At 37.8% G+C, this 15,305-nt stretch overlaps 1 protein-coding gene across 7 annotated transcripts in view; it reads left to right on the top strand.

Annotated features, from left to right (window-relative positions):
- The window catches only part of COL28A1 (collagen type XXVIII alpha 1 chain), an 82,994-nt gene that overhangs the window by 63,215 nt on the left and 4,474 nt on the right, over positions 1 to 15,305 (top strand). For 5 of the 7 annotated variants that reach the window (XM_064410927.1, XM_064410929.1, XM_064410940.1 and 2 more), the window contains 8 exons: positions 277 to 357; positions 448 to 483; positions 654 to 690; positions 979 to 1,533; positions 2,736 to 2,935; positions 4,978 to 5,194; positions 5,634 to 5,810; positions 6,455 to 7,291. In XM_064410927.1, coding sequence (XP_064266997.1) covers positions 277 to 357; positions 448 to 483; positions 654 to 690; positions 979 to 1,533; positions 2,736 to 2,935; positions 4,978 to 5,194; positions 5,634 to 5,803 — 1,296 coding nt within the window. In that variant the 3' untranslated portion in view covers positions 5,804 to 5,810; positions 6,455 to 7,291. Of the gene's footprint in view, positions 1 to 276; positions 358 to 447; positions 484 to 653; positions 691 to 978; positions 1,534 to 2,735; positions 2,936 to 4,977; positions 5,195 to 5,633; positions 5,811 to 6,454; positions 7,292 to 9,666; positions 9,735 to 13,168; positions 13,392 to 14,681; positions 14,767 to 15,305 lie in introns of those variants that run through there. The other 2 variants (XR_010357009.1, XM_064410949.1) reach the window with 2 other exon arrangements.

The following is a 15,305-nucleotide window of genomic DNA, read 5'->3' as shown; positions in this document are numbered from 1 at the left end:
AATTTGCATACAGATGTCTTTACTCCTCCTCCAGAACTAAGGTAATTTTTCATAGAAATGTCTTAAAGATACTTTTGCTACCTATTTTGCTTTCTCTAGACCCTGCTTTCAGATATTCTCCTTATAATACATACAACAGAAATTATTAATTTTAAAAAAACCAAAAACAAAAGAGCCAGAAAATTTATCTTTAAAGCTCATTGAACCTTACTTCCAGCCCTGACAATCAACAAAACTGGAGCTATGACTGTATTTAATACAGTTGTTTTAAATTAGGGAGACTATGGAGATAAAGGTGATACAGGGAGCAAAGGTGCCAAAGGAGAGATTGGAGACCCAGGACCTCCAGGGCCAAAGGTAAAACACATTTTCATGTTACTTAAATTTACAGAGTAGAAACTGGGCAAATTTGGCTTTTGTTAAATATATCATTCTGCACATTTCCAGGGATCTGGGGGAAGAAAAGGTGAACCTGGTCTTTCGGTAAGTAGATAAATAAATTATTTGAAGCAATAGCAGTTTATCTGGGAAAATTATTTAAAGGTTATGTGATCTTACACAAGGTTGTTTATGAGATATTGCACTGCCTGCATTTTTGTAAATTAATAAATATTTCAGCATTCTTAACACTAGAACATACAACTCTTTTTCAGAGAGAAGATGTTATCAGACTTATCAATGAAATATGTGGTAAGCATTCCAGTATGGAAAAAAAACCTAGTTCTGATAAAACACTGTGAATTTGTATTGACTGAATGGATTTTTCCTCTGCATGTTTGTGTGTACCATATGATATGAAAACAATGTTCACTATATTGCCAGTACTATACCTGAAGTAATTTGGTCTGTTTCTGTGATCAGTACGAGTAGCTAGAAATTAATTCAGTAATTGAGTTTTAACTGACTAAATCTGATATATTAGTTAAATTCATTTTTTGAAGGTGGCTTCTCATAAAATGTCTGAAATGGTTATTCTAGGTTGTGGTATCAAATGTAGAACAACGCCACTGGAACTAGTATTCGTTATTGACAGCTCAGAAAGTGTTGGACCAGATAACTTCAATATTATCAAAACCTTTGTGAAAACATTCATTGACAAGATTTCGGCCAACCAAGCTACCAGCCGCATTGGCATTATCAACTTCAGCCACAGAGTGGACCTGGTGTCTTCTCTGAAGCAATACACAAACAAAGAGCACCTGAAATCAGCAGTTGACAAGATGCCCTACTTAGGAGAAGGCACGTACACAGCTTCTGCTATCCAAGAAGCCATCCGCTTATTCCAGGCAGCGCGCCCGGCGGTAAGGAAGGTGGCTGTTGTAATAACGGATGGACAGGCGGACAGTCGGGATAAAGTACGGCTGGACACTATAGTGAGAGAGGCCCATGCTACAAATATTGAGGTATTTGTCATTGGGATTGTACAAAGGACTGATCCTCATTATGATAACTTCCTGAAAGAAATGCAGCTCATTGCAACAGACCCTGATGAGGAGCATGTTTACCAGATAGACGACTTCGTAACACTTTCAGGTAAAAGAAACTATTTCAGTGAGAGGAAACTGGGAAGCATGTTTGGCCTCTCCCATGGCCAGGCAAGGCAGCCTGCTGAGTGGCAGCTTTTATTTCTCTTTTAGATAAAGCTCGCTCTTGTTTCGAATCATCATCAGCCAAATGAAACCTTTGCCAAATTTTTTAACTCTTGCAGAAGCAATAAACCAAAATTAACATCAGTTTTCTAAGCCCAGATCTTCTTTGGGATTCTCCTCTTTTGTGAGAGATTGCATCAGCCTTGCTTCAGAGTCCTTTTGTTCTTGGCCATAGTTTCATCCTGGAGAGATGCAGGTTTCCTCCCACTTTGATGTAACATCTCAAACTCTCTCTCTCTTTCTTTTGGGTCTTGTGATCTTGGAATCCCTCCACTTTCTCTTGCAAGGACTCTTTCTCTTTTTCTTTTTTTCCCCTGAAAGCCATAAGGAAACCTTTGCTTTCACCCTAGTTTCAGGGGAAAAATGGTGAAGCCACAAACAAAGGGAATGGGATATGATAGACATGGTATATTTCAATGTATGTTACTTGAAAAATATCTGCGGCTATGGGTGAAATCAGGAGAAAATCCAGAGGAAATCTATAATGACCCATAAAAAAAAGATACATTGATCTAGACTAACTGTAGACAAGCCTATACTTTTTGTGAGCATAAACTTATTTTGCTATGCTGAATTGTGAATGAAGTTAAGTCTGGATTGAAGGCATTAAGAAAAATCCAAGCTAAGGTCTGGTTCTGTTGCAATTAAATTTAAGGTTTTGACTCAGACTCCAGCATTCAACATAAAAATATTCCCAGTCCCTGGTGGTTTTTGGTTTTACGAATAAGTAGAAAACTGTTTCCCAGTCTTTCTTTTTCTTTCTCATCTGTAAACACATCCTTTCCTTCACCCTCATTTTTGTACTGTTATTCTCTTTTCTGCTATGACTTTTACTTCCTAGAGGGACTTGATATTTTTATCTGATTTTTCTTAAAAGAACAACATGGTACTAAAATAAAATAATTCAGAGACTGTGTTACTTTATTATTTATCATTATGTGTTTTGATATAACTACAGAAGATGTTTTTTCACAAGTCACTATAATTAAAAGTTTAGGGCTAATACTGTACTAAAAGCTTGTTCTGAATCATTGTGACTTCTTTTCATTACCCTTAAAAATGTTGTTATTTCATTAATCTTTTCAGTTCTTGAAAATAAACTGATCACTAAAATTTGTGAGAACGAGTCTGCAGTGTACACCAGAGAATACAATATTTTATCTCCTTCTCCAAGTCCGGAATCTGAAATTGCCAGAAAGGATGCTAATAGCCTGCTACCTGAAATGACTACTTCAGAGACCAATATACTTCCTACAGAAGGAACTAGCAACCCAGTGAGTAAACAAGTAAGTGTTGTCAAGTGTTTTTAAAATGTGTCTTTATTTGAATTTGAATATTTTGCCCTCTTTATTTAACCATTTATTCACATTTTAATATGCAAATAACATGTTATTTGACTAGACTAAATGTTTGAAAAAAAATTTTCAAGTTAGAGTGAACTTATTTGTTGAGAACAAATGTTTACAAAAGAAATAGGGCAATGCTGGCTCTTGGTTGCAATAAGTGCTACAATTTTGTAGGTCTTGTTCATTTTAGAAGTGAGTTAAAACTCTTACATTTCTATTGTGGCAGGTGTACTGTAGATAAGACATTTATTTATGTGCAAGCTGATTGTTAGTACAATGCTTCTTGCCATGGTCATGCACTTTCCAGGTTGTTCCCAGCTATATTTCCAAGTTACTAAGCCTTTGGTGTTCTTTCACTTTCCACATTTGGCTGTACTTCTAGGACTCCTTATTTGTTACTCTTTGTTCTCCAGATTTAAATTTCTCCTGACCTGCACTGAGGTTCTTCCCTCCAAAACAGTGCTGCTGCACAGACAGGACAGGGAGAGCTTTGATGCAATATGTGATATTTTCTGCAGGTGTGGATCACCTGAGCTTCCTTATTAGTCTCTGGTGTTTTTCAGCCATTGTTGGAGCAACGGATTAAGATATTTGCCAACTCTTTAGGGCATTTTTATTGCTTTACCTAAAATAGTCGATAAAAACTTGGAGCTTTACAAAATGAGCTTTGCTTGCCCTTATAACCAAATGGATAAACTGGTAGAAATATATGATGTACAAACCTCTGTAGCTGCATGGAATGGATATATTAGACCATGATACTAGTATTCAAATATTAACAGAATACAGATTACAGGTAATTAAATATTACTGACTTACTGTGGAGTAGCCAATGGATTATCCACTATTAATCCTTGTAGTATTGTTTATATAATATCATTCATAATTGCATAGTTCACTTTCAAAATCTAGGTTAATTTCCAAGAATAAGAGCTCCTTTGTTAAGTGTGATTAATTTAGGTTTTGAGCTTATAATATATCTAGACAGATCTGTGAGACACTGAGGATCAGTTTTGACATTCTGTATTATTGACATATTATTAAGAAAAATATATGTAAACCTAGATAGATGCTGAATTTATAAAACATGTGTTTAGAATCAGAAAGGATTCTTAGGTAGGTTCTTAGATATATCAGATAGTATTAGATGTTCACACATTTGGTTCTGCCTGACTGTTGTTATGGATAAATCTTCAAACTGTTGAATTACTGTCATAAATAAACACAGTCTTTTTGCAGATCTAGAGAAGAAATGCAAAATTCAAAGGACTGGATGAATTGTCGGCACCTTTACATTTCACCTAGACTGAGTTCCAATCACTCTGAAGAGTTTTCTTAAATTGACTTTGTCAGTGGTGGTCTGTAAATGGGAAGATATTGAATAGCATCAAATTCCTTTCTGTTCTCAGTCAATGTCTGATTAAGGCAGTTGTTTTTCCACATACTTTAAAGTATACTTTACTAAGGACCTTGCAAATCTTCTTGAATATACTAAAATATTAGGCAAATATTTAGATAATAGTTGCAATTTGAAGAGCAGGGTTGACTGCTTAACACTTCTATCAAGGTAAATTCTAAAATTCTAATGATTAACAACTGGCTGTTAATCAGAAATAGGAATGATTGAAGATGTCACATCATGCCCAGTGAGTGTACTAGATGTTAAGCAGCAGTGACTTACCCAAAAATTGCTCCAATTTTTTGTTCTATTTGTATTGCAGACTAAGTAGTGACCGGAATTTAGCTTAAATTGAATGAATTCAGGTTAGTGGCTAAATCAGAGGCATTAATTTGCCTTTTCATCATGATCTCATGGTCAGGAAATTATGGCTCCATACTAAATAATTACAGTAACCCAGCTGCTTTTAATAGTGTTTTTTCACACATTGCTTAGCAAAAGTTTCCTGCATGATTCTATCAATTTGTTTTTATCATAGCATCTATGCCCAGACAGAATTTTAAGATTTTGACTCCTTTTGCAGCATAGTCCAACGCAATCCACATACACTGCACCTCTGCCATCTGCTCAGGACCGCAATGTGACTGTCTCTGCTCACAGAGAATCAATACTTCCCCCAGTTTACAACATATCTGAAATCAGACCCCCGAGTCCAGTTGTCAATCCTTTCGTTGGTGGAACTGCTACTGAACGTCACCAGCCAGCTGCGTGGCAAACAGAGATAGCAAGAAGCCCTAAAAGTGAGTAATAAATACTGTCTGCAGGTTCTGGGTAGCAAGTCTGTACCCAAAAAAAAAAAAAAAAAGATAAGCAAACCCCCACTCCCTCTTCCAAATATAATTTAGATTTCACTTTTTTTATTTCTGGGTGCTCTGTCTACAGACATCACACACAGTCAGAGACAGATTTTTGGACTCAGATGATATCCATGTGTACCAACTGCCTGCTTAGGTATTTAAATAGCAGCTTGATTCTTGCATCAGGATTTAGGCAGTCTTACTTCCAACTAATCCTTTATTTTTTTAGGTCTGTTCAGGTAAGTCATTAATGGAAGTGGAATTTGGCCAGGCACTACAAGAAAGAAAACAAAAGGGGTGCTTTTCTTACTGAAGGAGGTACTTCTAAGATAACATAACTTATTCCAAGAATCCAAGCTAACTTTTACTGATGCACTTTCAGATCCAAGGTGCTTGGAACCTATGAAACCAGGGGATTGTTGGAACTATGTGGTGAAATGGTTTTATGACAAGAGTGGAAATTCTTGTGGCCAGTTCTGGTATGGAGGTTGTAATGGTAACAACAATAGATTTGAAACAGAAAAAGAATGTCGAGAAACCTGTGTTGATTGATGAATAAGTAAGTTGTTTCCTTCCAGTCCTCCCTCAACCACCTCTTTTCCTGCTTATGTTTTGTTTTATATTAATCAAAACTCAGTTTTCCTTTTCAACTCATAGCCTATGCAGTGAATATCACAAGACCCTTCTGCCATTTCTTGCAGTCACTCCTTTTCTTTACTACTTTACTACTGGTACTTAACTACTTTAGAGGAACACAATATTGTCACCAGCTCCAACTTTGTTACCTCCCTGTTTACTCACTTCTCTAGATCACTTGTCTTGAGTAGGACAGACTATGACATCCATCTTTCAGTGACATCTCTCCACTGACTTTTTATCCCATTTTTTTAAAATTCTTTTCACAACTTACAAGGCTGTCCTTCTCAAATCTATGACTTTCCTTTGGGGAGGGACCTTACATTTTGGTAATCCAGTCAGACTGTTCTGGCTATCCTTGATACCTATGGTTGGTGAGCAAAGCATGGCCTTCAGAGTTTTCTTATCATAGTGTATAATTGCCTTTACAAAAGCCATATAACTTATCCCAAATAACTTGCATTAAATACTCTATTTCAACTTTCAGTATAGGAAAATTTTATTGAGCTACAGAGTGTGTTTTTCAAAGCTTTTCAGGAAAATTAAACAATTTCTTATTTATTCTAGAAAATTACTTCTTGAAGTACTCTTGAAGCTGGAAGTTCATGTGTACTGAGGAAGAACTGACTGAGAAGAATCCAAAATAATGTGTTAGCTTGAAATTATTACTGCTGTGCTTTACTGCTTCACCCACTATTCTCTGCACATTAACCAGATTCCTGCATAATGTATGTTAACTGCAACACCATAGCAATAACTTGAAGTCACACATCACACACACAGGGAGATACCTTTTCCCTCCAAATTTACAGTTATTTGATACCTCTCCACATGGGACTAATGAGATTTTATTTTTAGGATTGAAATATCAAAATTGTTTATACTTGGTTTTTAATGACCAAGGTTTCTTAGTCTCATGGAAGAATAAAATATGCTCTAGATTTAAACAATAGTAAGTAGTTCCTGAAATTAACACTCTTAATGCAGCATTACAGACATAAAGATTTCCACTGATTAGAGTTCTTCTTTGGAATGTAAGTAACACAGCTATGGGTAATTAGAGAGGGTTTTTTTCCATTATTAAAGCACACTTGGATTAACATCAGTATAATAGTTTCAGTTATAAAGGTTGGACTTTCATTCAGAATTACATTAAAAACTGGGTTCTTCGTGTCCTTTAGGCTAGTCAGTACATTTCAATTTCTCAGGGCCTCTGGGTTTAAAAAAAAGAGTTATTTCACTCTAGTTCTCTAATATATGCTACTAAAATAAAAAAGGGAAAACCACTGAAAGATATGTATTAATGTTTACTTACATCCTTCCTACTTTTAGCCATAACCCTATATGAGCACATTGTTAAAACTGAAAATGACAAATGTGATTAAACTGGGAAGTAATACCTGATGAAGAGTCAAGCATCATTATTTCTTTGTAAACAAAAGAATAGAATCTACACAGGCAGTACGGACAACTCTTGATATGTTCAAACACTTACTTGCACAATTTGTAAATATATGACATGATGTACTTTGCAAAATGAACTTGTTTTGCAACAAATAAGATGCAAACCTAATTCTGTGGAAAGCTGTGCTTGAAGTAGAGTTTAAAGTTTTAAAATCGTCTCCCAAAAATGTGGCCATTTAAATAATTTTCAAGTTAGAAATTAAAAAAACTGAGAGCAGCCCCAGAAAACATCCTATTCTTATACTCAAAACTAAAATGATGATAATATAATAACAAGATCATTCAAAAACCCTCCAAGGGCACAGTTAATTTCTCTCTGACATGGAACAGTAAAACTGAAAGATATTACCTTGTACTATGCATACTATGAAGAGCCACTTCTACCAGGAACATTTAGCTGCACCTGGAAACTCACAGCAGCAAAGCACACTGGAATTGCAAGAAAAACTAAGAATCTGCAAGATCTTTCAAAACTGTTCTAATCTTGCTTTCTTGGGCAGTTGCTTCAAGAATGGAATTAGCTGTGTGTTCAGCTCCAGATCTCCAGACAAACACACACATCTGTCTAAGAAATACTGGGGATAATGAGTTTGGGAATAAATATTAAGATGTAGGTTATGGGTTTGCAATATCTTCTATAAAGTTTATTGAAAACCTTTCTGGTAAAGCTGAGAAGCTTTAGTAAGTACAAACAGTGACATCATTTGTTACTTAACAAGGGTATAAAACAAGCAGTTACTCTTTAACATGCATACAAGGACTTGTTTCAATGCAGTTAAACTAGTGTTATACAAAAGACCACTGCTTTATTTTCCACTTTCATGTAGAATTGACTAAACCTTTTGTAGCAAAGAGGGAAAAGTGAAGGCTAGAAGATTGTCTTGAAAGTTAGTTGTATGCTGTTCAAATCAGATTATCCTGAAATGGACATCCTTTTCTGTTCAGGTCTTTCTGTGTAGCTCTAGACTGCAAACTCTGAATGTATGCTCTGATACTTAGCAAACCATGGAAAAGCACATAAGTCCCTCCTGAAAGGACTCTTCTCTAAATCTGCATCAGCAGTGATTGGCAGCTTTGGTTCCCGTGTCTCCTCACCCAGCTCTGTCTTCCCAAGGGTGTCATGGGGCAATAAACCAGGAGAGGGCCCTGCTTGCCAAACATTCACTGTTTTATTCCTGACTAGTGTAAAATCATACAAAATCATTGCTGAGAGAATTACAGTTTTCACAGGCAAACAAACCCTTTCTTTTTGTCATGGGCAAATTTTAAAAGCTAGAATAGTTTAATCCCTAAATCCTTAAATCTTCTGCTAGACCAGGACAAATGTTATAAACCATAAAAGCTAAGAGTAGTGAATAACAGACTTTTCTATAGAACTGATAATTATAAGATAAATTCTTTTTCTGACATCCTTGATTCTAAGAGTTCAGATAAAGACTCAGAAAATTAACAGGAAAAGAGTGTTTAATTTGCTCAGCATAGAACAGTAGCAGCTTTTCACTTTGAGAAGCTTTACCACTCTCTTGTTACAACTGTCAAACAGAATTAATCTTTTGCCTTAACCCAGTTCACTCGCTGTCTGTCCCTAGGACTCACTCAGACATTAATAACACTGCCTCTGCATTGACCATCCTGCTGTCTTCTGTCTGAAACTCCTCTGTTCCTTTTACATTTTCAAATTTCCTCTCTGTTACCCTAAATTGACTGAAGATATGCAACATTTCCTGCACTGCAGTTTTGAACATCCTTGGAAAACTGATTTACATGTTTCCTCATTTGGAAGGTGCCATCAAAGACATTCCCTGGAGGGTAAAATGGAAAGAAAAAGAAAGTAAAGAAGAAGAAAAAAATTAATTAAAAATTATGCTATTGATAGCATGGCTGAGACCAAAATATACATTTTGTTGTAAAGAAACATTTTATGGACAGTATAGATTTGGTGCCACATTCCCACACTTCTTTTCTTTGGTTGCTTCCTGATCTCCTTTGATACCATGTGTACATAGAGAAAACCCTTCCCAAAGCTTGCAAGGGCATCACAGCACAGGGCTACAAACACGTTCTCATAGGAACCTCATGATGCTTTTTTATTAGCAAAACAAATAACTCTCCTCCTCCACCTCTCAGTGAAAGGGCCAAAATGTTTATGGGCAGTTGTGTGTCCTGGGACACCCCAGCTCTACCAGTAAGTAGAGCAATTTTTTTGGCTGACACATGACAAACTATAGGTTCAACACTGAGATCTTAGACATCACTGTTTTTCTTCCTGCAGCTTCTTATCCATCATTCTTTAGAATAATTTTTTGTCTTCCTAGGCTGAACTTTTACTTACCCAGTTATAAAACTCTTCCTGGTGCTGCTGAAGCCAATCTGCAGCACATCAAGATTTTGAAATTCCACAGGAAAATGTAAGCAGACATCTCAGCTACCATACTTGGTAGACAGACAACGAAATATTAATTATAAATTATATTTAGTTACCAGATTTATTTGCTTGAGACTGCCTTAAATAAAAGGGTCTTTACTTCCAGGACTATAATTACATCTTTTCATGAGACAAAATCAGTTCTAAGCTTTAGAGATAAATGAAACTCAAATTTTGAGCCAATGCTACTGAAGTGTGACTTTTTTTCCTAACCAGGAATGTCTAGAAATTCAGTCAAATGCTTTAAAAGGTAATCCATAAAGATTTTCTATTTTGGCATTCTAATGTATGTAAGACCTATTTTGGAGCAATTTGTAAGACAAAAGAAGGAGAGCTCATTGTCCTACAACCCCTGCTTTTAGCAGCTGTAACCTCCCTTCACATGGACAGTGAGGGAGAAGGGAGATTTTTTGCATTTTATTGGTTTGGCAAAAGGAATCACCAGCATCTGGCATGGTTAGCCCTGGGACACAAAGAAACCATTTCTTATTATAAAAAGAGTGGTCAGTAAGTGCTTTGACAAGAATAAATCTGGCAAGCACAAGCTCAACATGTGAGTAAAACCTCCAAAGAGTTTTGGATTAGCTTTAAAATAACTCAGCTGATCCCAAATTCTGCTGGAATTGTTTTTGACTGGTGCTCGTGTCTCAGCAGCTTAAAGCTTTCAGGACACTTTAAAAAACCCTGCCAGAGCAGTAAAAAACTGATCAACAAATCAGAAAGGCTCCTAGGATGTGCCTTCAGAGGTAGGGGTTGCAAAGAGGGGCTGCAGGGGAGGGAGATGCTGAGCACTGGAAAGCATGAAGGATTTCAGGGATTTTGTGGCCTGGTTGCTGCCTGCTGCCCCTTGGGCTGGCTGAGCACACAGGCATGGGTGTGGGGATTGAGCCTGGGGACAGATTTTTCCATGGAAAGCAAATAGCTAGTAATTCTTCTGAATTACATTCATGACATAATTGGTAATTTCAGCTCCTTCTTACTTCATTCAGGGCAACTCCCTAGTGCATCATGTTTTCTCAAAGGATAGTTTCTATCAGTCTTAACTACACTGTGAATTAATAGGTAAGATATATTTCTGCTGACCAGAGAGGCAGCATTTTCAAATTAATTAACACATAATGAGATTCACATATAAAATCTGGGTTTGAAGATTAATATTTTTATTTCAGGCTCCCTCAGAGGACTATGACTGGATGTTTTTAGTCTGCACACTACGTAACTGAACAGATCATAAATGACTTGAGGCAAAGGCTGCCAAAATACACAGTATCTTTAGTAACTGGAAAGTATACTGATGAGGGCAGTGCTGGAGGCAGCACCATGTTCTTCTTGAAGGGAACAATCACGTTTCCAAGTAGAAATCTTCCATTCTTTTTCCATATGAACCATACAATATAGTCAATCAAAAGTCACAGTACTTGTTGGGCATTCTAGAGGATACAAGTGAATGTGTCTGAGTGAAAACCATCCTTTGAGCAGAGTTGCTGAGAATTTAGCAGTCATATGTCAGGCTTTTTTGAGATTTTTTTAACACTCTCAGTGATGTGTCTGATTTGTTTACAGTTCTTAAACTGGTTGAAGCTCTTTCCTTTTTAAGAAGAGAGACTCATCCAACATAGGTCCCACCAAGTAAGTTGTAGGTTATCATGCAGTGTGTGTTGTACTCGTCCTCAAGTCAAGCATAACAGAATTTGTTGTGTCAGCAAGAAGATATCCCAGCATCTTAAATGATGTAGCTGCAGTAGTGTCCCAGGGACCACAGTGTTATCCTGCAGTGCCACCAGGAGGAAAACAACAAAATGCCTCTGTAAAACAATCTGTGAGACATCAACAGGTTTTTAGAAGGAATATCAAAGTAACAACTTCCAAAATTCAGCTCAGAAGCTGCTTAAATTGCCTCTTAATTAATCTCAAAACTTACATTTTCTACAGACCACTGTAGCTGCTCCTTGGTCTCTTTAGCAAATTCATAAGTTGTTTTAAAACTGGCTTAACCTGAACATTGTGTAAACAGGATGTTCCACAAACCAGATTCTGAGCATTGCAGGGCCAAGGTATTTACACTAAGCAGGAACACAGCTGTAAAAAGGGCTTGTATGCACTGTACCATAGTATGAAAGCCAAAGAGCAACACACCCCATAATCCCCTTGTGAATTGTGAATCCCCTTGCAGAACCCCCCTCCATCTATAACCATTGCAATACTGCTAAATCTGGCAAATCAAGAAAAAAATTCTAACAATCAGTCAATAAATAAAAAGTGAAGGTCTCCAGAGGTCATGAGCCAGGATGGTGCAGGAAACAGTAAAGATTTCAGACTCTGCTTTTGCTTTGTGCCTCGATGCACTCAGCCTGGCCCCTCCTGGACACAGCCTGGGGCACAGGCTGAGCCCACCCCTCCAGTCAGCTCAAACTAGCCATGGCCCAGCACACTCAATCTCTGCAAAGTTTCCTGAGGTTACAGCCCTGAGAACAAGGCTTCATTCAGAACATCATCTCACTAAACTCCTCTATTTTTTTTCTTTTTAATTGGTACATTTTACACACAGAGATATTTTTACTTTTATTTATCTTAGACTTTTTTCTCTAGCATCTTGTTCTGTAATGGGAGCCCACTCCAGCACTACCTCTTAATCACACAGCTACAATGGGAGAGGGCAGCATTATTATCAGATCTGGAAGTTATTTGTGATATAACACAGTCTCCACTCCTCTCAGGCAGTCTACTTGCCAGCTGGTTACCAGAGGCTAGCAAGCATTTATTTGGACATTTCCTCCTGCGGGTCTCAACATACAGATTTTGGATGCTGACTGTGTTTAACTGTGCTTTCTTTAACTAGCTTGCTTCCTGCTCTAATACTGAGCAGATGTCTTTGTGAAGCAGCAGTGAAATGCTAAATATCAGCGTAATGCTGAATGAACATCAAGAGAAAGTGTTTCCTGCCTTGTTGCATTTGTTTCCTGGTCTTTATGCATATGCTTTTTAAGAATTGCAAATAATTCTTAAGCACTGGGCTTAAGTTATGCACAGGTGCTACAAGCAGAACTGGCTCCACTCTATTACTTAAAAAACATTTTGGATCCTGTTCTCACATTGCCCATAATCATCATTTTTACCAGCAGCTACCTCCTGGCTGTCAGAGATTAGAAGGTTTTGTAACAGAAAAAGGAACCGTGCCAATACCAGGGTTACCAATACCAAGGAAATGCAAGATCATAGTTCAGCAAGCAATAAGCATGGTGATTGTACAGGGACAGAGAAAAGGATTTTAGACCCATAAACCCCAGTGTGCATTAACCAGGACACAACACTGCAAGGAGGGCAAACTCATCCTGTAGTTAGTCACGCAATCTAACAGAACAATTCCTTTTCCACACCCTTCTATAATACAGGACTATGAAGAGATGCTTAGAGTAGTGCTCCTCAGAATGATAAGCAGAACTTTCACAACACCACTGTTGCTCTGGAAGGAAAGGGAGAACATGAAGACTCAAAGGGTGAGATGGGCATGATCCAGCACTGCTGATGGTCAGGCAGGGGCTCTGTGGGCTGCAGAAGGAGCTGAATGCAAAGCAGCAGAAGGGACCAACAAGACAAGACATGGAGGATCTGAAGGTAAAACATGGAGGTGCAGAACATGTGCAAACCTAACAAGACATTTTTAGGATTGTAGGAAAATTCAGGTAGGAAAAGACCACAGAAATCATCCAGTCCATTCAGGATTTCTTCTGAAAGGAGAGTAAACTACAAGGTCAGGTTGCATTACTCAAGCTTGCTCTTGCACACAGGCAAATATCCTAGGGAAGTGAGTCTCATCCTCAAACCTGACCCTCTTGAACAGTCCAAAGCTCCCGAGGGCAGTCAGGGGGAGAGGTCAGGCAGGTATTGAATACAGAATGTGCTGGCTGGCAGCAGGAATCGAGAAGCTGTGCAGAAAACCCACTGTGAAGGTGTTCCCTTGATAAGGTGCTCCTGCTGGAACATTTTGGAGTTCAGCCATCCAAGCACATTACAAAAGAGTAAAATCCAAAGGGATTGTCCTCTCTTCAGTAATTTTAGAGTTGCTCCACTACTGACTGATAACTAGCATGGGACATGGACATTCTTCATACTAGCATTTTGTTACCTTATGCTCATCTTAGAAACAATACTCCTGCATACACAATTATATATTTAAAAGTCAAAGGACTAGCTGGTCCAGCTGAACATGTGTAATTAACCTTTGCTTACTTAACTTAACTGCAAAAGCCACAGGAAACCTCCTAATGTTTTTGGTTCATTTATATGCTGCAACAGCTTTCTCAGTCTCTCCTGGGCCCAGACATCCAGCCCACAAATATGTGTGGCTAATAGGACACAGCAAATTTTTCCAACCATTCCTTCATGGGGTTTTTTCATACTGTTAAACATTTGTAAGAGTTTCCTTATTTTGCCCTGATGTGGGGAATAAAATTCTTAGATGCTATATGTAGGAGAAACTCATGCTTCCTCCAGTTCTTTGAGGCTCACAAGGGCTGAGAGTTCAGGGCGGCAGCTCACCACCAGTACCTGTGGATCTTTTAGAAAGTTTTTGCTTTTATAATATGCATAAAATCTACAACTGTGACTCACAAAATTAAACAAACAAAAAATAATTCAGCAACACTGAACCTGTTTGCTGCAAAGACCAGATCAAACCAGAGAGCCACCACACATCTGTAAGGCTCTGGTTCTCAGTTGGTATTGCTGACACTTCTTGAAGGAGAAGTGCTGGCCAACACATGGACTGGCAGAACAGGGAATTTTGTGCAATTATAATAGGTTTTTATGGAATAATCAAGGCTCTGTGAATCTAACTTATTCTCCTGGAGAAAGTAGTAGTAGTTGTACCATTACTAATGAGACTCAAATGCTACTTTTATATAGTTTTAAAGCAAGAAGATAGAGCTGATGCATGAGACTTCTCCCACTGGGAACAGTACCAATTTGTGCACATTCAGATCTACATTTGGTAAGACAACTTCTGTGTTTGATAAGACAACTTCTGCATTTAGACATCATGAAGCTTACCCAAAAAGAAGACATGTCCAGTGCCTTTTGGGAAATATTTCCTTGAATGAGTCTGAACAAGATATATGAAATGCAGCTTTGGAAGCTGGCAAAGATGAAGTGCATAGAGCCCAAGCTGGCCCACAGGGAAATAGTTTAAAAGCAGGTTGCTGTTGATTAGACTGACAAATGATGTTTTAATCTGGGTAAACAGACACCGCCTATTCTCTGAAAAAAAAAACCCTGACTAACATTGGGCAGGAATAGGAACAAAGGCTTCACTGTCCCCAGGGAAGTATTGCCAGCTTCTGAACAGCAGTTTGCTTTTCTAAATGATGTTTGAAAATTTGGTTTAGACATTATTACCCTTCCTGTCCTTGAAACATTAACCATATTCCAGCTATGATTCCAACAGATCCTACAGTGGAATATGTGAAACCTGCTGTTTTCAATGGTAAATGGTCAAATGCTGCTGAAGCACTCTCCTGTGCCGGGAAAATT

Source organism: Passer domesticus, chromosome 1 (genome assembly GCF_036417665.1).
Source record: "Passer domesticus isolate bPasDom1 chromosome 1, bPasDom1.hap1, whole genome shotgun sequence".
NCBI classification, from domain to species: Eukaryota; Metazoa; Chordata; class Aves; order Passeriformes; family Passeridae; genus Passer; species Passer domesticus.
This window is presented reverse-complemented; position numbering and strand designations above follow the sequence as displayed.